Source organism: Rhinolophus ferrumequinum, chromosome 16, assembly GCF_004115265.2.
Source record: "Rhinolophus ferrumequinum isolate MPI-CBG mRhiFer1 chromosome 16, mRhiFer1_v1.p, whole genome shotgun sequence".
NCBI lineage: Eukaryota > Metazoa > Chordata > Mammalia > Chiroptera > Rhinolophidae > Rhinolophus > Rhinolophus ferrumequinum.
The window spans coordinates 47,036,033-47,057,198 of NC_046299.1; the positions used below are offsets into that span (position 1 = coordinate 47,036,033).

At 36.4% G+C, this 21,166-nt stretch overlaps 2 protein-coding genes across 2 annotated transcripts in view; both read right to left on the reverse strand.

Annotated features, from left to right (window-relative positions):
• The window catches only part of DNA2 (DNA replication helicase/nuclease 2), a 37,632-nt gene extending 33,273 nt beyond the window's left edge, over positions 1–4,359 (reverse strand). Inside the window, 4 exon segments of the mRNA XM_033129775.1 lie at positions 1,357–1,540; positions 2,560–2,742; positions 4,168–4,302; positions 4,304–4,359. Of these exon segments, the coding sequence (XP_032985666.1) occupies positions 1,357–1,540; positions 2,560–2,742; positions 4,168–4,302; positions 4,304–4,359 (558 nt within the window).
• Positions 4,360–13,965: 9,606 nt separating this feature from the next.
• Positions 13,966–21,166, reverse strand: part of SLC25A16 (solute carrier family 25 member 16) — a 29,225-nt gene continuing 22,024 nt past the window's right edge. Inside the window, exons 7-9 of the mRNA XM_033131412.1 lie at positions 19,761–19,923; positions 16,754–16,822; positions 13,966–15,514 (exon numbers count right to left, since the gene is read on the reverse strand). Of these exons, the coding sequence (XP_032987303.1) occupies positions 15,358–15,514; positions 16,754–16,822; positions 19,761–19,923 (389 nt within the window). The 3' untranslated portion in view covers positions 13,966–15,357. The remainder of the gene's footprint in view (positions 15,515–16,753; positions 16,823–19,760; positions 19,924–21,166) is intronic.

Consider the following 21,166-nt stretch of genomic DNA (forward strand, 5'->3'; position numbering starts at 1 on the left):
TTTAATATATTCATCTCTAATATCACTTTATAATTTAACCAAATACAAAAGTCAACAAAGGCACAGCTCATAAACTCATGCAAGTAAAAGATATTATTCAAACATAAAATTTAAACTTACAGCAGAAATTTTGGGCAAGAAAGTTCTCTTCACTCAAAAATAAAAACAGTATTTTTCAATTAACTCTTTTATTAGCTTAGGCCTCTCCCTTGAAGCTATGAAAAAAACTAGATAAAGTCCACCAAACCATCCATCAGGAATTTTTTTAAATGTACAAAGGAACTCTGTATTATTTTTGCAAATTCTATGTGAGTCTAAAATTATTTCAAGATAAAGTTTTTAATAGATAAATATCCAGGTCTACTTTATAATATGTGGTTAAAAGAGAAGTTGATATTCTTCCACAACTGAAGGAAAAAGGTGGATAAAATAAACTATAAGTGACAACTAACCCTATTAAAAAATCTATTTAGATATTTTTCCTTGTTTTTCTCTTCTTGCTCAGCTGTAATTTTGGTTTTCTACATATATAGAGATTAACTGTGTAATTAAAACAATACTCTGGAAAAGGAAACTTTTAACAAATAAAAACCCAGGTTCGTCAACAAATAAATGGCACTGAAGCAAAGGGGGTTGAGTGGAAGGCAGAACTAATACAGATCAAAAGAATCTTAACAAACATATCAACCAAACCTATTACAAAGATTTTGTTTGGTACTTATTCTAACAACCAGCTGAATAAAAAGATAATTTTGATAAAAGACATTAGAGATAAACCAAGCATTAGATTAAGAAATTACTGTTAGTGTTACTGTATGTGATAAAAATATTGTATTTATATATATTTTTTAAATCTCAGCTTTCATTTATTTTCAAAATATTATAATGTTTGGGAAAAGCAGAATGGGTACTTGGGGGGGTTACTATAATCATTTACATATATATTTAAACTTTTCCATAATAATTTTTTTAAAGGAAACTGTTACATTTATTTTCAGTTTATTGGGAATCACAGGTAGCCAAGTTTGAAAATGTCTAGATGCATTAAATTAAAAAATGTATCATTAAATTAATTTTCATCTCATTAGAATGGATTATTTTATTGGTATTGAACAAGATTCAAAGGATTCAGAAATCTGACTTTGAGTCTCAGCATTGCCACTTACTAGCTATGTGACTTTGGGCAAGTCAACCTCTCAGAGCCTGATTTTCCTCATCTGTAAAATGCAGCTGGAAAGGATTTTTGAAAGGATTCAAAAGGAAAGGATTGTTGAAAGGATTAAGTAAAATGAAAGTGTAAAAGTGCTCTCTAAACTCTAACACCCTGTAGAAACTTTAGCTGTTAATATTATTTACCCTAAAACTTTCACTCAGGACAGCTCTTCTCATGCATCGAATACTACTGGCTATGCTTGTGCCAGAAATTAGCATGTCTGGATACAGAATCAAATATCCAGAATCTTCATCTATCGTCCAAGTATCAGATTTGCAGTGTCCCTCCAAATGAATGATGTCCCCTGGCTCTACTGGTACAGAGCACCTAAAAATAAAGCAAAGTTAAAGTCTGAATACATAGTTTAGGTTTCTACATTTAATCTTAATAAGGAGGCTTCAAAAAGTAAACATTTAATCTAAAGAAATAAGTATCTCTAAATTTCTGCATCTTTTATAAAAATTGAATACCAGGATGCAGGCGTGTGATTCAACTCCTAATCATTCTACCTGCTTCCACCTCTGAAACACACCCAAGAATACTCATGGGTTTTCCTTAAATACCAAAAAGGAAAACTGCTTTCTTTAGTATCATCTGCTGAAAAAGCTATCCAGTCTTGAATGGTATAATATAAAACTCCAACTATGGATGATGTTGTTTTAATAATTAATTCTCTCATTCTTAAGATTTACAGCATATGTACAGATTCTGTAAGTCTTAAAGCCAAACCCAATGTAGCAGGAATAAAATCCTACTGATCTAGTTCAAACCATCCAACTTGAAGACTAGACAAAAAGCCTAGACAAATTTAGACCTCCACCTTCTCTGCAACTCCCCTTCACCTCTCAAATACCACACTTTGCTTGAGTAGAAAAATTGAGGATCAAACAATGTTCTTATGCTATAATTAATTTTGTTCTTAGTGAGAATATGAGTTTTAAGCTGCAATCTTAAAATAGAAAGTACTGCAAAATAGGAAGTAGTCATTTAATAAGTCCTTTTGTACTTGATTTTCAAATGACAATAAAAATCAAGTTTTGGAATAAGGGATTTGAGATACTGGGGTTAAAGGCAAAGTTTTCATGTAGAATTAATTCAGGTTAAAATCGACTTCCTTTATTAACAATTAAATTGTAGTAACATTCACACAAGCCCATGTGATGGGTTTTAAGATGGTACCCTTAAGAATCTGCCATGAGGTGGCTGGTTAGCTCTGTTGGTTAGAGCATGGTGCTAATAACACCAAGATTGCCGGTTCCATCCCCGCATGGGCCACCGTGAGTTGCACCCTCCGTAAAAAGAAAAAGAATCTGCCAGATCAGTGTTCAAAGTCACACAAAAATTACCAGTCATTCCTAAGGATGCACAATTCTTTATAGTTTAGCGACTTAGTAGCAGTGATGATTAGGTGCTTTTCATGGTTTCCTTCTTCATTCTGTACAATATTGACTGCTAATACCAGGTACCGGTTATCCATTCCTCTGCTCAGGACTGTTTTAGAAAAGGAAGCTTCCACCTTCTTCTGAAATCTAAAGCATACATATACAAAACTACTGTAGCACAAGCATGAAATAAGAAGCCATCCAATCTCCTTCATCTATAAACCAACCTTCTAGCTTTTAGGCTTGTTTCTTCTAGAAAGCTTACCACAATGACTTAGCTAAAACAGGTAAAAATTAAGAGCAAGGACATAGCAGAATTCCTATCATAAAAACTTACCAGAAGCAACGCCATTTAACACATGCTTATGATATGGATTTTTCCAAATGTGAGCACCACGATTATGAAGATTAAGGAGAAACTGGACAACATTAAGCAACACATTCCTACCACTAGTGGAAATCTTCTCAAAGCACAAATAAAAGGAAATGTTTTGGACACTATGCTGTTTGTAAATAAAAGACATGTTTGTTACAGAAAAGCATAGGGTGGGGTGGTTCGCTGGAAGTCCTACTGTGAGCCACAGAATTATATTAATCTTTAAATTCGGAACATATTTAGAAATTATCTAGTCCAATCGATTATTTAATACAGGAAATTCTTCTATAAAATCTCATTGGAGATCAACCTGCCCCTGCACCGCAGAGAAAGCAAGCTTAATATATTAGATCATTCCTTCATAAACTCAGGAATTTCTTTCATTATGGGCAAGTCAACATCACTCCATTGATCCTCCTGAAAACCGAAAAATTATCTCTTCTAGAAAACATTAAGTTCCTCTTGAGTCTTTCCAGTTTGATTGCAGTAAGACTCCAACTGAGTCCAAAGTCATTATCTCTCTCCAATTATAACACCAAATGCCTTTCATATAACTCTAAAATTATCTTTGTCACCCACCCTAGGTTCTATTATTTTGTAACCTCCTCATCCACCTACCCCACGTAGCTTCAGGCCATGAATTTCCCAAGGTCAGCTGAGACGAAGTAAGGACCTCTCAAAAAGAATTGCTGATCAAAACCCAAAACGCAAAGATCCGTCAACAATAATTAGGACCATTGTGTCTGCTATGGAAAACAATTCCACACCACGATTGTGGGTGAAGTTTCCCTGACCATTTAAACTGAGATGAGGGTGCAGCGTTCTCCCGGGAATAAGTTTTCCAACTAAACATCGAGAAAAGCATCTCACAGTTGCAATTTCCTTTTATGAAGACATTGAAGGTGGCTGGGACTCTCCAAATTCGGAAAAGATGTGAAATCAAGAGAAAGAATGAAGCGCTGGGCAAGAGAGTCTCCAGGCTCTGGAGTGTGGCCACAAAGAGCACCCTGCGAAGCAGACCCCAACTCCGGAGGCTCGTCTGGTGCCCGGAGACCTGAACCGGGTCGGGTCACTCTGTCCCCAATCCCGGTCCGCGGAGGGGTGGGTGCGGCCTCTCCCGCTCCTTTCTTTCAAATCTCCCGCTTTGTTCCCAAGCCCTCCCCAACCCACCCCACCCCACCCCCAGCTCCGCTCACTGCTCCGCCGGCGGCTCAGCCTCCTCCCGGAAACTTTTCTCCATCAGCAGCTCCAGATCACCCAGCTGCTCCAGATCACCCAGCTGCTCCATCCCGACTGCGGAGACCGCAAACGGTCGCCAGGTAAAATCCGAGCCCGGGAGCAACACTGTAAAGGGAAAGGAGCGCGGGCTTGCAAGACGCCGTGCGCATGCGCGGACTCGCCGAGTGCTCAAGTGACCTGCGCGAACCGCCCCTCCCGCAGGGAACTTGTTCCACGTGGAGCACAGCACCTGGGAAACCCAGGCCCTGAAGGCAGCTTTGCTCCCTGGCCTTCGGTTTTGGAAAACAGGGAGTCTTCATAATCTGAACCAGACTAAGTGTTCCTGCCCTGTCTTTAGAGATGCCAACCCATGCCAAATGCATGCTCTTCGTTTGAGCAGAACCTTTTGCAGTTGCCCAAACCCAGGCGTCCGTTTTCAGCCTTCGGAATTTTGCATTCTCTGGAAAACAACCTCTCTTCCTCCTTTTTTTTTTTTTTTTCTGGAAAACTCACTGAGAAAATAGAAGCTGTCAGGAACTTCCTGTCATGCTACGAATAAATCTACAAATATCCACACTTGTCTTATAACCTTTTTCACCTTACAACAGTGGACAAAGCAATACTCCTATCAATGAGCAAATCCTCTACTTGTATTCAAGATCCCAAGGGCTCTTAATATTCTCAAGGGCTTTGCTTCTCCACTTATTCCCTCATTCTCTGTATCATCAATCTGTCCCTCACTATTAGATTGCTCTCAGGCTTGTGATAGGGCCCCAGTATCTCCCATCTTTAAAAGATGGTACCTTGAAGGAACTTACTCCATCCTCACAGCCACCCTCCAGAGCAAACCTTTAAAGAATTTTTTTCAAGGCTATCTCTTTATTCCAACTATTCACTTTCCTTTGTTTTTAATTTTTTTAATTAAAAAGCAATTTATTTTACATATACAGAATATTAAAAACCACCTTTAAAAATAATATACTATAGATTATTTAAAGTATATAAAAAGCAGTAATAAATAATAAAATGATCATCTCATAAGCCTGTCAACTAACTTAAAAATTACCTTTATGAAGAGTTGTCTCTCACAATCATTTTTGTTCATTTAAAAATTGTGATCAACGTCTTGGGAAAAAAATTGGAAAAGGCTTGCCTGTAATAGATACAGATTTTGCACCCGTGACACCATGCTAAATTGGCTTTCCTCCAACCTCAGGCCCTCCTCAATCTCCTTTACTGTCTCTTCACTCTCTCCCAATCTCTAAATGTTGAATGTCCTCAGAGTTCAGTTCTCGACAAATTTATCTATCCACTGGCTTTCTAGTTTATTTCATCCATTCCCATGGCTTTTAAATGCCACCTCTCTCCTGCCAACTCTCAAATTTATATTTACAGGCAAGACTTTTCCTCTGAATTCAAGATCCAACTGCCTACTTGACATCTATACTTAGAAATATTATTGCAGGAGGGGGGAGTTCTCAATTATAACATGGCCAAAATGGAACTTTTTATTTCCCCCACAAACCTTCTTCTCAATAATTGCACTATTTACCCACAGGATAAGGTCAGAAACACAGAAATTATCCTTGATTCCATTCTGTACTACTCACGTCTAATCTATAGGCCGACCCATAGATTCTCCCTCTAAAACTATCTTAAATCTCTCCACGCTTTTCCATTTCCACTGTCGCTACCTGATGATTATTACCTCTCACCTGGAAAACTGCAGGAAATGCTTACATGTGCTTCCCATTCTCGTCTCCCTGCAATTCAGTCCTTTTCCCCAATATTTTATCATGACAATTTTCAAATGTACATAAAAGTTAAAAGTTATATCGTGAACACCCATATACCTATCAACCTAGATTTTACAATTAACATTATGTTATCTTTATCACATATATATATGTATATATATATATATCTGTCCATGAATTCAAGTTTTCTTTAATGCATTTCAAAATAGCAAGCCACAGTGCATTTAACCCCTAAACACTTAGACTGCAAATCATTAGCTAGAGCTCAATGTTTGTTTATGATAATTTAAATTTTTAATGTATTTATATGTAAATTTTTAAATTTACATAAAATCAAATGCACAATCTTATGTGTACATTGCATGAATTTTGACAAATTTGTGGCTTTTCTTTAAACTTTTTATTTATTTGTGTTTTTTCCAGGACCCATCAGCTCCAAGTCAAGCAGTTCTTTCAATCTAGTTGTGGAAAGCGCAGCTCACAGTGGCCCATGTGGGGATCAAACTCGCAGCCTTGTTATTAAAAGTACCGCACTCTAACCAACTGAGGTAACCAGCCACCCCTTGACAAATGACTTTTAACCCAAACCCCTGATAAGATACAGAATGTTATCATTACCCCCAGAAAGTTCTTCCATGCCCTTTCCCAGACAATTCCCACATCCATCCCTACTGCAAAGACAACCACCAATCTGATATTTTTTCACTGGAGGTTAGATTTGTCTACTCTAAAATTTCACATTATGGAATCATATGGTACGTACTATTTTGTGTCTAGCTTCTTTTATTCAGTATAATGTTTTTGAGATTCACCCATTTTACATAAATCAGTAGTTTATTCTTAGTGATTCCAAGGGGTTCTTAGGATTCCAAGTGATACCAATTTCAGGGGTACAGCATAGTGGTCACACATTTATATAATTTAAGAAGTTATCCCCCTGACTAGTCTATTACCCACCTGGAACTATAAATAGCTATTACCATATTATTGACTATATTCTCTATGTTGTACTTTACATCCCCATGACTACTTTTAACAACCAATTTGTACCTCTTAATATCTTCCCATTTTTCAACCAAACCCCCACCCATCTGGCAACCATCAAAATATTCTCTGTATCTAAGAGTTTGTTTCTGATTTGTTGTTTATTTTGTTCTTTAGATTCCACACATAAGAGAAATCACACCGCATCTGTCTTTCTCTGTCTGACATACTCCACTCAGCACAATACCCTTCAGGTCCACCCATACCACCACAAATGGCAAGAACCCAGTCCCTTCCATGGCACAGCAATACTCCATTGTATATATGTACCACCTCCTCTTTATCCATTCTTCTATCGATGGATACCCAGGCTGCCTCCACATCGTGGCCATTGTAAACAATGCTGCAATGAACATATGGATGCACATGTTCCCTCAAAGTAGTGTTTTGGGTTTCTTCGGATAAATACCCAGAAGTGGGATTACTGGGTCCTTCTTTGTCTCTGTTATAGCCTTTGTTTTAAAGTCTATTTTGTCTGGCATAAGTATGGATGTTTCAGCTTTTGTTTGTTTTCATTTTCATGAAATATCTTTTTCAATCTCTTTACTTTCCATCTGTGTTTGTGTCTTTCAATCTGAACTGATTCTCCTGCAGGCAGCATATGTAAAGTTTCTGTTTTCTTATCCATTCAGCCCTCCTATATCTTTTGATTTGAGTATTTAATCCATTTACATTGAATGTAATTGTTGATAAATATATATCTACTGCCATTTTATTGCTCATAATTTTGATCTCTTTTTCCCCCCCATCTTAAGGAAGTCCCTCTAACACACCTTGTAATACTGGTTTGGTGGTAAAGGAGTCTTTAGCTTCTTCTTGTCTGGGAAGCTCTTTATCTGTACTTCGATTTTAAATGATAGCCGTGCTTGGTAGAGTAGTCTTGGTTGTAGATTCTTACTTTGAATATTTCCTCCCAATCCCTTCTGGCCTCCAAAGTTGCTGTTGAGAAATCAGCTGACAATCTTATGGGGGCTCCTTTATAAGTTACTATTTGCCTTTCTCTTGCTGCTTGTAGTGTCTCTGTCTTTAACCTTTGCAATTGTAATTATAATGTGTCTTGGTGTGGGCCCGTTTGGGTTCATCTTGTTTGGGATTCTTTGTGCTTCCTGGGCTTGTATGTCTATTTTCTTTGCCAGGTTGCAAAAGCTTTCAGTCATTATTTCTTTAGTCCCTTGCTTTCTCTCTTCTCCTTCTGGTATCCCTATGATGCAAATGTTGTTATGCTTGATGTTGTCCCAGGGTCTTTTAAATAATCATTATTTTTTTGGATTCTTTTTTCTTTTTGCTGCTCCGATTGGGTGTTTTCTGATACCTTGTCTTCCAAATCACTAATTTAGTCCTCTGATTCATCTAATACATTCTTCATTTCAGTTATTGTTTTCTTCACTTCTGACCAGTTATTTTTATGGTTTCTATGTCCTTTTTTATGCTTGTTATCTTTTTGTTGAAGTTCTCTCACTGAGTTCCTTGAGCATCCTTATAATAATTTTGAACTCTGTCTCTGTTAGGTTGCTTGCCTCCATTTTGTTCAGTTCTTTTTCTGGAGTTTTCTCCTGTTCTTTTATTTGGGATGTATTTCTGTTTCCTCATTTTGCTGCCTCCCTATGTTTGTTTCTATGTATGAGTTAGATCTGCTATGACTCCCAGTCTTGTCCAGGTGACCTTATGTAGTAGTTGCCCTCTGGGTCCCTGGCACAGTCTCCCTGGTCACCTGCTCCAGCTGCTCCAGGAGTGTCCCCTGTGTGGGTTGTGTGAACCCTCCTGTTATAGTTGAGACTTGATTGCTTTTGGCACATCAGTGGGTGGAATTGACCCTCAAGCTGATTGGTTGTGGAGTTTGGCATGTCCACAGCTACTGTTGAGGGGGCTTACCCCAGTGAGTGAGATTCACCCCAGTGGGCTCTGGTGCCTGTTGTGACTGCCCTTTGTGGGGTAATTGAGCGATGCTCTGCTGTGGTCTGAAGCCAAACTCCAGGTATGTTGATTCTGGGGCCTCTTGGGAGGGGCTCCAGTGCAGGCCTAGGTCACCCACTGCCTGTGGCCAGCCAGGGACCACTTGGTAGTGGCAAAGCAATTCAGGGTTTTTTGCTGCCTGTGCTAAACCTGGAGACATGTGGGAGAGGCCACACTGTGAATCAAGAATGGCTGCCACCGGTACTGGGCCTGGGATAGCTCTGCAAAAAGCCAGGACACCTCAAGGCCCGCTGCCACCTGCCAGTTCCCTTAAAGTTCAACTTGTGCACTGTGTGAGTTGAGCGAGGCAGAGTCTCACGGAGTCACTAGCATAGGAAGAGTTTAATTTACCAGGTTAATGTAGAGTCTACTTTGGTGGCAGTGCTGAGCCTGGAGCTATTCAGGAAAAGTCTCAGAGCACACTGAGGACAGTTGTCACCCACCTGGGGCCCATTGACTCCATTTTGCAATGCGGAAGGAGCTGGCTGCTCACCAAGAAAGTGCCTGTAGCATTGGGGGAGTTGAGTAGGGCAGGGTTCCAGTGAGTCAGCAGGGCAGAGCGCCAGAGGTCACCAAACCAATCAGATTCAGATTTGTCCATAAGCATAGGGGGCGGGCTCAATATATTAAAAATGGCAGCCACCTACCTGACTGTATGGGAGGAGGACCCCACATGGGAAATGTCCTCCAGCCCTGGCATTAAAGCCACACACCTCAGTGTGCTCCCCATATGCCTCTAACACCCCCCGAGTCACTGTCCTTCCGCTGGAGCCCAAGGTGAGTGCCTGAGAGTGAGTGAATCTGTATGCAGGCTGTTTAAGAGGACACCTGGGTTTCCCACAGCCTTCTGTCCACTGGGATGGTTGGAATCCTCACTATTTTTCACAGCCGGATGTTAGGGAGACTCCTCTTCCTGGCAGCAGCACTCTGGGCTGGGGAGCCTGGAATGGCGCTGGGTTCTTCACTTCTCTGGGAAGAACCTCCACAGCCAACATATCCCTATTTTCAACCACCACATGGAGATTTGGGACAAGCTCAGTTTGCGTCTCCACCCCTCCTACTAGTCTCAACGTGACTTCTTTATATCCTTAGTTATAAAACTTCTGTTCAGCCAGATTTCAGATGGTTCTCAAGGTTTATTGTTCTATATTTAGTGGTAATGTTAATACGTTCACAGAAGGAAGCAGGAACGGAGTTTATTTCACCCTCTTGGATCTTCTAATTCATGGTTTATTTCTCCACTTATGTAGATCTTCTCTAATGTCTCCAAGCAACATTTTATAATTGCCAGTGTAGAGCTCTTACACATTTTTGGTTAAATTTAAGTATTTAATATTTTCTGATGCTATTATAGATAACATTGTTTTAAAATTATTTTCCAATTGCTTCCTGCTGGTACATAAAAATGTATTTTTTTATATTTACCTTATATCCTGAGACCTTGCTAAATTCACTTATAATTTCTAGTAGTTGTTTTGTAGATTCATTAAGACTTTCTACATAAATAATTGCATCATCTGTGAATAGAGGCAGTTTTACTTCTTCCTTTCTGATCCTTATTTTTTAAATTTCATTTTCTTACCTAAGTTCACTGATTAAACAGCAGTTTTGACACTGAGCATCCTTACTTTCTACCTGATCTTAGTGGGAAAGTATTGAATATTTCACCATTAAATATGATGCTAGCTGTAGGTTTTTCTTAGATACCTGTTATGGTTATCTAATGGTATGTGTAAAACAAAAACAAACCTCCAAAATTTAGTGGCTTAAAACAATCCTTTTTTAGCTTATGAATTTTCAATTTGGGGAAAACATCAGCTGAAAGGTGGAGGATCCACTTTGAAGACACCTTACTGAAATGGCCGGCAAGTTCATGCTGGCCGTCAGTTCCTCTACAGGGGCTGCGTGGCGTCCTCTCAGCATGGTGGCTGGATTCCAAAAGACCAGATGGAAGCTCTTTCAAAGTTATAACTTCAGAAGTCACTTAGCATCACTTCCACTGTAATCATAGGCCCACTCAGCCAGATTCAAGGGGAGGGAACACAGTCTCTTCCTCTTGGGGTGAGTGTCAATGACACGTGAGAAGAGCATGTGAATAGGAAGTAGTATTGGAAAATATAATCTGACAAAATACCCTTTATCAGATTGAGGAAGGTATCTTCTAATGTGATTAGTTTTTCTAATGAATTGATGTTGAATTTTACCAAGTGCTTTTTGTGCATTTATTGAAGGGTATGGTTTTTTCCTTTTTCATTCTGTTATTATGGGAAATTACACTATTGAATTTAGATCTTTAAACAAGTTGGCATTCCTAGGATAAACCCAACTTGGTCATGATATAAAACGTTTTTTATATATTGCTGGATTTGATTTGCTATTATGTTAAGGATTTTTCCATCTTTGTTCTGGGAGGATATTGATCTGTAGTTTTCTTTTTTTGTAACCAAAAAAAAGTTTGTCAGGTTTGGGTATCAAGGTTATGCTGGCATCATAAAATGAGTTGGGAAATGCTGTCTTCTAATTTCTAAAAGTTGTATAAGATTATTTCTTTCTTAGATGTCAATAGAATTCACCATGTGAGCCTGGAGTTTCCTTTGCAGAAGGATTTTGAAAATTATATTTCTTTAATTGCCTATGCAGATTTTCTGTTTCATCTACCGTATGTCAGCTTTGGTTGTGAGTTTCAAGACATCTGTCCATCTCATACTAAGTTGTCAAATTCCTTGGCAAAGAGTTATTTAGAAATCCCTTTTCTTTTTAATACCCATAGGATCCACAGTGATGTCTTCTTTTCATTCTTTTTTTTTTACTTTTATTTATTTTAATTTAAGTGTGTTTTTCCAGGACCCATTAGCTCCAAGTCAAGTAGTCGTTTCAATCTAGTTGTGGAGGGCACAGCTCACGGTGGCCCATGTGGGGATCAAACTGGCAACCTTCTTAAGAGCGCCATGCTCTAACTAACTGAGCTAACCAGCCCCCCTTCTTTTTCATTCTTGATAATGGTTATTTATGTTCTTTCTTTTTCAGTTATCAGTCTAGCTAGGGCTTATCAATTTTGTTGATCTTTTCAAAGAACCAATTTTGGGGGTTATTTTTTCTATTGTCTTTTTTGTTGTTGTTCATTTCTATTTTAACTGCAAACCGTTGTTGGCAAAGCGAAGTGCTTCTTGTAAAAAATATAATCAGACAATTTTATCCCCCTGCTGAAAAATCTCAAGGGCTTCCATTGCATTTAGAATAAAAGACAAAATGATTGCCATATCTTTTAGAACCCTACACGATTTGGCCTTTGTGTACTTCTCCAATCCCATTTGTTACTATTCCTTCACTCACAATGTTTCATTCACACAGGCCTTCTCATATTTCCTATGTCAAGCCAACCTTTTTCCTATTTCAGGGTTTTTGTATGTGCTGTTTCTCTTTATCTACACCATCCTTCCCCCACGACTCTTTGTATGGCTGTTTCCTTTTTATCCTCCATATTTCAGTTAAAAAGTTCTGTATATCAAAAAGTTTTTTTCTTGACCATTCTAAAGTAACTCTCTGATCTTTACATCCCACGTTATTTTGTATCATGTAATCTATTTATTTCTTTAATAAGCATTTCCACAAACGGTAGTCATATTATTGATTGGTTTATGTTTATTGAACATGTTCAAATTTATTGACATTAGAGTTTTATTTGAGCAAGATACTCAAATCTTGAGTAGTACTGTGTTGAAGTATTGCGTCATAGCTAGTAGACTAGGCTGTAGATTCAGACTGGCTGAATTTGAATCCTAGATCCACGGTTTACTGTGTGATCTTGGACAAGTTACTTGATCTCCCTGGGCCTTGATTATCCCATCTGTATTAAAGGAATATTAAATAGTACCTATCTTATAGTATTGTTGTAGAGATAGAGTTAAGGCATCAAAAGTGCTTAAAACAGGGCATGGAACTTAGTAAGTCCTCAGGAAATATACATGACTTATTATTTGTCATTGATTTCTAGTGCCTAATACAGTGTGTGGTATTCAAAGAATGGATGTGAGCAACTGTGTAAAGTGTACAGTTCCTATACAAGTATCTTATATATCACTGGCCCAACTCTGCCAAACAATGCATTACTCATAAGTTTTATTATTTGCCATTCTTCCTGGCTGAAATTAGCAACAAGGCATTTCTGTGAAACAAACCAAATCATTTTCCTTCTAAATTGCTCTTTCCATAAACTATTTATGCCTCATTTCTCCCTACTAGAATAAAGGTCTCCAAAAACAGGGACCAAGCCTTCCTTCTTCCCATCAGTTATCACTGAGTACCAATTATCGTGCCCCCTGCCACTGTGATCCTTGGCGGGGATGAAGGCATGGCTCTACCCTTGAGAGAACCAATTGAAGGGACATAGGTAAACAGGCAGTCACCCCAAAGTGTGGTACATACTCTATTAGAGAAATACCCAGTGTTAGCTGTTATTGAGCATCCAAATCAGATAGTAAGTCAGCTAACTGACCTCCCAAGGTAAGGCTCCCATAATGCTGACATTATGCCTGGCACACAATGGGTGCTGAATAAATAGATAACGAATACCCTTGGGGAGGATGGGGTAAAATATTATTATACATACCCACTAACCTTTCCACCTCCAGGCAGACAACCATTCAGAGCTAGGAGAGGTATCTCCCTTATCAATCCCTAGACCAGATGACTGTCCCATTCTATAGATCTGAGGGCTGTAACCACCTAAAGGAAGAAAAAGAGTAATAATGGAGATCAAAACAGAAACAGTCAATCTTCAAATGGAGGATAACCTGGCAAGATGCACTTGGGTCATCAATCTGAAATAAATCAGATATAAATAGTCATTATTTTAAATATTCTTCCATTCTGATTGCTTATGTTTAATGTTTGTGCTTCAATAATGTAACTAGTTAAAAGAGAAATATTGTTAAAATATGAATAAGATTTATTTTTAATATCCTATGTATTCTATAAAAGACAGAATGCAAATTTTTGTTTAAAAAAATATTTGCAGTCCTTTTTATTGGTAACATAAGTGAGATACTTATTTTATACATTTAAATTATCTTGAGATTTGATAACAATATTTAGTTACAGTGTAATCGGGAAACGAAAATATACAAAATAGTTTTAGGAACACATGTATTTCTACCTGCAAGTACACTTATAAACCATACAAAGATACATATTTATTTTAAAATAAAGACTTTGAAAATGAAACCAGTTCATCTAATGTTTTACCAAGGTATGATGAGAAATCTTTTAGACGAAAAAAATAAAAATTGAAGCAGAAAAAAACACTTTCAAGTTGGTTTTATAATATCTTAAAAATCACATCAAATCTACAAATTGCTATTTCTGAGGACAAAACTAATTGTTCCCCTCCAATTTCTGTCATGCTTATAATAAAACATAAAAAGTACTCTAAACACAGCAACTCGAATTCTTACATTTTAGACCATTTTAATATAAAGGATAGCAATTCAAATAATTTTTACATTTCTACTTAAGTTTATATTGCACTAAAATTATTTTACATGGAAGAACTAGTTGATGTATCATGACCTTAGAAACATTCTTTGACATTCACATCTATATTAATAGATATTTCACAGTCCATGTAATAACTTTTCTAGTATACATCAAATCATTTAACAAAACAAAATCTATAATGCTAATTTGTTTTGGGAGCAAAGATAGTATTTATTATCACTACCTTTGGAAAATACATTGACTTTTTAAAATATTTAAATCAGTTGTAGTACTTGATAATAACATTTAAGCAATACCTGAAAATTCTTCATTTACGGTTGAGTTTCTACATGACTACTTTTTAAATACAACATTTATTTCTAAAAAAATGAAGAGAAAACGTGTTTGTCCTTTTATCCAGTGGAGCAGAATTATGAGAAGAGAAAATAATAAGAATACCTCCATGCTGGCTTCTAAGCTATGGTTTATACAATTTAAAAATTCACTTCTCATCATTCTGCTGCAGTACAACCAAGACTGTTTATAAAAATAATAATAATAACCAATATTAGAGTCTTTGGAAATCATGATTACAATTAAAAGCTTGGACCAGCATGATAAAGCTAACGACAACCTCCTGAATTCCATTTAAGTTAGTTCTACTTCCAAATGACACTTTAAAATGGTTTCAAATAACCTAACTGATTAGCCAGCATCAGTTTAGGAATTTATTTTCAGTGTTCTACGGTATAACTTTAGGCATCAAAAAGTATAGTAAGCACTTTTGACTTGTGATGAATAAAAAAATTAAGTACTAAAATACCAGTGGTTTCTGTGACAGAGTAAATATCTCCATTCAAGTAATGTGCTCCCCAAAATTAAAGTAATATTTTACTTCTCCCTCTGAGAATTTATTAAGGAAATCAAAAAATTTTTTTTTCAGTTGAGGTGAAAAAACTGCTTCATAAGTTCATACGTTGTAAAAGCTACTGCTTGAGAGGGAATGCAGCGAATGTAATTCAGAGATAAACCACGATATAATCCTTTTCGAATTCCATGGTGTCCATAGACATACTTCAAAGTCTCCCGCATAGTACTGAAAGACAGTGGTTAAATGATGACACTTTTATGCCCACTCATAAACAGAAAATTTCAGGATCCATAATAGCATTTTTAAAAGAAGCTAAAATACCACCTTGAATAGCTTTTGGAAGGCAAGTGCTAAAACAAGCTAAAAATTCACAATAAAACAGCAATTCATTCCAAACTTGTACAAGCATTATGCATAGAATTGTGGAGCTCATTAATACAATATATTTTGTTTGTACCATGTCTGTGACATTTACTGGCAACACTATTTCATAATAGTATCTGACATATTGACGTAGTCTTTTTTCTTTCTTCCTTTTTTTTTTTTTTTTAAGGAGGGCGCAGCTCACAGTGGCCCATAGCAGGGGATCGAATCGAACCGGCAACCTTGTTGTTATTAGCACCATGCTCAAACCGACTGAGCTAATCTGCCACCCTTTGATGTAGTCTTTTTAAAGGATGGAGATGAGCAGTTGTCCTTTAAGCTTTCATTTCAGCTCAGGTTCTATACTATAACTAGCAGATGATTACAGAACTAAAGCTTAAAGGACTATCAGATTTCAGCAGTAAACTATTTCTTGTTTCGAACGGTGTTTTCTTTCTTTTCAAACCAACATTGTGGGGTTTGCCTTTCCTTTTCAATCGGCAATCTGGACTGAAATTTTCAAAAAATCTTTTGGATGACAGGAAATTCAAGTTCCTGAACAAACATTCTGCTCTTACCCCGAGGGACAAACACATCGCTAACCAAACAAAATGATTCTAAATCTCTATAGATTATAGAAAACTCTAGAGTGTGGCTCATGAGCACTTGAACTGTGGCAAGTCCACACTGAGATGTGCTGTGAATATAAAATACACCCTGGGTTTCAAATGCTTAGTATAAAAAAAGGATGTAAAACATTGAAATGATGAAGTAATAATATTTTAGATCTATTAGGTTACATAAACATTGTTTTTCAATTTCATGTTTCCTTTTTACATATCTTTTTCATGTGGTTACCAGAAAATTTTAAATTATATACATGGCTCACATTACATTCCTATTTAACAGAGCTGCTCTAAAGTCCAAGTTTTTTTAATGGGATGATTGAGACCTGATTAAAACCTTATAAAGTTACCAAATTAAACGATGGGAGATAAAATGGAAGCTCTAGTCTACCAGTGAGACCACAGTCCTATCTCCTTGCTTACTTTAAACATTACATTCCCTAACTAAATGAACAATGATAAAGGGAGAACTTACAGGCACTTTTCAAATTCTGGAAGAACAGTTCCTAATTGCATTCGCCGGCGAGTTACATCAAATGGATAGCTAAAAGAAGAAAAAGGCAGGACTTAAAAATGATCAGTTTTCTATGCAACAATTATTGCATACAAAGCCCTATATATAAGCTAAGAAATAATGTGTTCTTATTCTCCTATTGTTTTGTCTAATGTGGGAGTCGGGTATAGGCACACGAATAAAATTAAATACAATATAGAGGTCTCCAGGCCTTTGCTTATATGGTTCTCTTACATTCGATGATTCTTCTCTCCTATCACCACAATATCAAGCTCTGTTACTCAAGGCTAAATTAAGTGCCACTCCCTGAAGAAACAAATTGGGTGCTTCTCATGTTTGTAACCCTAAAATAGGGTTTGTCAAATTTGGGTTAGATACTTCAGTTGTGGGGGACTGTCCTGTGCATTGTAGGATGTTTAGGTGCATCCCTGGCATCTACCCACTAGATGCCAGTAGTGCACCCCCAGTGGTGACAACCAAAAATGTCTCCAGATATTAATAAATGTCCACTGGAACAAAATCACCCCATTTGAGAACCACTACCCTAAGAGTATTCACCAAGTCCCTCTCTATCCAGTAGACCAACAAAAATTTTTTCCTTATGGGCGAAAATTAATAATACAGATAACTGCATTTAGAGGACAGAGGAGATTCTACGTAAAGATTGCCTGAAATGAAGTATACAAAAGTAATCTCTTTTAGGAGTGGGATGCCAGGTGACTTTTTAAAATTACTTTTATTTTGCTAATACTGACTACTTCTGTTAGGTCCTGTGTAAACAATTTATGCACATTATCTCATTCCATCTTCAAAACAATTCACGAAGTATGTAGGTACTGTTATCCCAACATTAAGATAAGAAAATTGAGTCTTAGAGACATTCTCCAGTGTCATAAAGCTGCTTTCTACTTTCCTATTCAAAGCTCTTCAATATATACATAAGTGATATATGACATAAATATATACTTTATATACATTTAAATGTACTATGAAATACTTATAATAAAAAAAAAAACCCATGTACCAACCAAATAGCTAAAGAAATAACATTACCAATAGTTGAAGCTCCCTATGTACCTCAATAGCATCTTCAGGATTTATTTCTTAACGGGGAGTGGGAAGAGGAGAAAACTTCATGGGGATAAATAGACCAAAACCTCAACCTGAAAGATTCAGCTTCCAAGCAGGAACAGGTGTATGTGGGTAGAAGGAATTAATCAGTAGGAAGGAGAGAATGTAAGAAGACAAGGTACAGGATCAGAACTAGGGAAATCACAATGAGGAAGAAAGAAAATAGGCAATGTTCTGAAGTAAAAAATGATAAGACAGTGACTATTTAGATATGTAAAATGTGAAAAATGATTTCAAGGTATTATCAGGACTAGAAAATTAATGGTTATCAATAACAGATAAGAAAGTTAGGAGCTGAGGATTGTCACAAAAAGGAAGACAAGAAAGTAGTATCTGAATTATAGAGTTTGCACTGATGGCAGAAGTCCAAGTAGAAACAACCAAGAGCTTGCTAGAGATGTAATGGTGAGTCAATAACAGAGAGTTAAATAGAACTGGTTATCTGTACCGAGGTGACCGTTGAAACCATAAAGTTAGATGAGTTACTCTAGATATTTAAGGGAAGAGCTGAGGACTTAAGTCTGGCAGGGCCTTAAAAAAATTGGCACACATAGTAGGAAGGAAAAGGAGGACATGAATCAGCAAGGTACCTAAAAAGGTAAGGTTGGGGACCATGATCACCAAGAGAGGGCACTGTTACAAAAATCAAGGAACTAGAGCAATTGGAAGGAGGGTAAAAGATCTGAGAAGGAGGCATTGGCTCTTCAAGAGTCAATGGGTGTAGAACATAGTTTAAGAAAAAAAGTAGGAAAGAGAAGCAGATTTGTAAGGATCTAAGTTGGCACTAACAAAGAAAAGGGGCAGTAAAATCAAAGAGAATCAGAATAGCTAGAGGTGATCGTGTCTCTTGCAAATAAACAAGATTCCACAGCTAGGTTTCCAAAAGTAAACCACACACATACTTTCTTCTTTACCTTCAATCAAGTATGGCCTGCTCCCACACACAAGTAAACCGAATCTGCTTTCACAAAGGTGAAAAATCCTTAATTGTTGAACACCTTACTTTTCAGTACTGATCTTACTTTGACTTTTCTTTTTTCATTGGATACTCTGCTTTGAGTCTGACACTACTACTTTTTGAGTTTATGACACTACTACTTCCTGTTGTCTTCTTGTTTTACAGAATGCTCCTCAGTCACAGAAAGTTTTTCTTCTTTCTATTCCTGAAAAGTTCCTGCTTCTTATTATTCCAGCCTCTTTTTATCTCATCTACTCAATCTCTCTTGGTCTAGACAAATGCTTTGAAGCACCTTTCCAACTACAATATAGTAATACCTTTATCTGTCTCCCCTAGCACTTAAATTAATATATAACTCCATTTTATTGCTACTGTCTTATTAAGAGTATAGGCTTCTTGAGGCAGTAACTTTGTTTTTCCTTCAGTGAACTTCTCAATACTTAGTACACTGTCTGACACAAAGCAGGCCATCAAGATTTTAGTGCAAGAGAAGTTGTGCCTCCTTACACACACAAACAATTAAATGGCTCAAATTTCAGAAACTTCACATAGGCAAATTCATGAGAAATTATGGATGAAGAATATATTTAGTGTTTCTTCCTAGCTTTCTGTCTTTTCTCTTTCTTTTAAATGAATTCCTTTCTTTTAAAGGAAATTGGGTGGGTTCAAACTAATTTAGTCAATTTGACTCATAATTATTTACAATATGCTAAAAGCGTAGGCACATCTGAAAAAAAAATGTATGAAATTAATGCTTATATTTAGCAAGGTATCCTGTCTTTTAATAATCTATTAGAAAAAATAAAATGATTAACCAATGCTGAAAATCAGGATTGGGCAACTGTAATTTGACTGAATTAAGTTGATGAAGAGACTTACGATATTGTCTGTGCTATTGCTCCAGCAACACCACCACAAAGTAAGTTTATGTGAGTTTTCAAAACTAAGACATTAGGATTGTCTGATGAAGGTCTGCCAAGAAGGGTAGGAGCATGGGAAAGCCCAACACTCTTTAAGGTACCAAAAGTAAAAAATGAAACACCTGAAAAACAAAATATAAATTCACCACGATGCTTAACAGAACATAAGCTGTGAAAAGACACCATTCTTACATAATCAATTAACTCAAGGAACTAATGATGCATTTCCTGTTTCCTGATGTTTGGCCTAATCTAAAATTAAAAGATTTAATTAATGTCTATCACTAACCTAACGACAACAAAATTACCACCTATAAAAATTTACAGCATTGGTTTTTACACACTAATATATAGTTCAGTTCCCTGAACAGTGATAGTAATGAGTATAATACCACCTTATATATGAATAGAATTAAACAGTTTTCCAAAGTGGACATGAATAAAAATTAAATTCATGATTAAAATTACAAGTAAATATGACAACTATTTACAATAATAATGATGATAAAGATAGAGGCAAAAAATTCAGAAGTGACAAAGCATGTTATTTTAACTCAGCATCTAATTTTGTCTTCATGGAAGAGTTGGGACTCTTCCTTGAGAGAAATCATATGGCCCACGATGCACATATTGGTAATATGCAGTTGGTGCTTGTTCAACATTTACATGATTTTATAACAGACCCATTAAAGTTGTACATTAATAAAATCAAAACTAGAATTCAAGCATTCCTATCACCTAAGCATTACTCAAGATATTTTGATTTCTACTAAATTTAAAAACATATTTAAAAAGATACTTGATGCCTAACAAATAAGCACTAACAAAAATTCAGTCTAGGATAATACCTCAATATATGCATTTATTCTTTATACAAATTTCTTATAATCTAAGAGTATTGTGAAATCACGATGTATACTTTTGGACTACTAGTACACTTTTATATATGGGAAATCTATTCTAAGGACTTCATTTGAATACAAAAAAAGCTCATGACAAGAAATTCATAGCAAATTAAACGTAAGTAGAAAAAAATCAGAATTACCTAAATGATGTGCAATTGTATTTAATGAAATATGATGACACAATCAATAAAAATGATGTTTGTGAAGAGCATTCAAAAGTATTTTTAAAATATTTGGAAAATGGGGGAAAGAAACAAAATTATACAAATATACTATTACTATGTTAAAAGTTTTTTTCAAATGTCTATCCATATGCTGTACACGTGAAATTAATATAAAATAATATTGAATGTCAACTGTAATTGAAAAATTAAAAAGGGGGGAAGGTGAAGAGGAATAAGAGGTTCAAATTTCCAGGTATAAAACAAATAAGTCATGGGAATGTAATATACAGCATAGG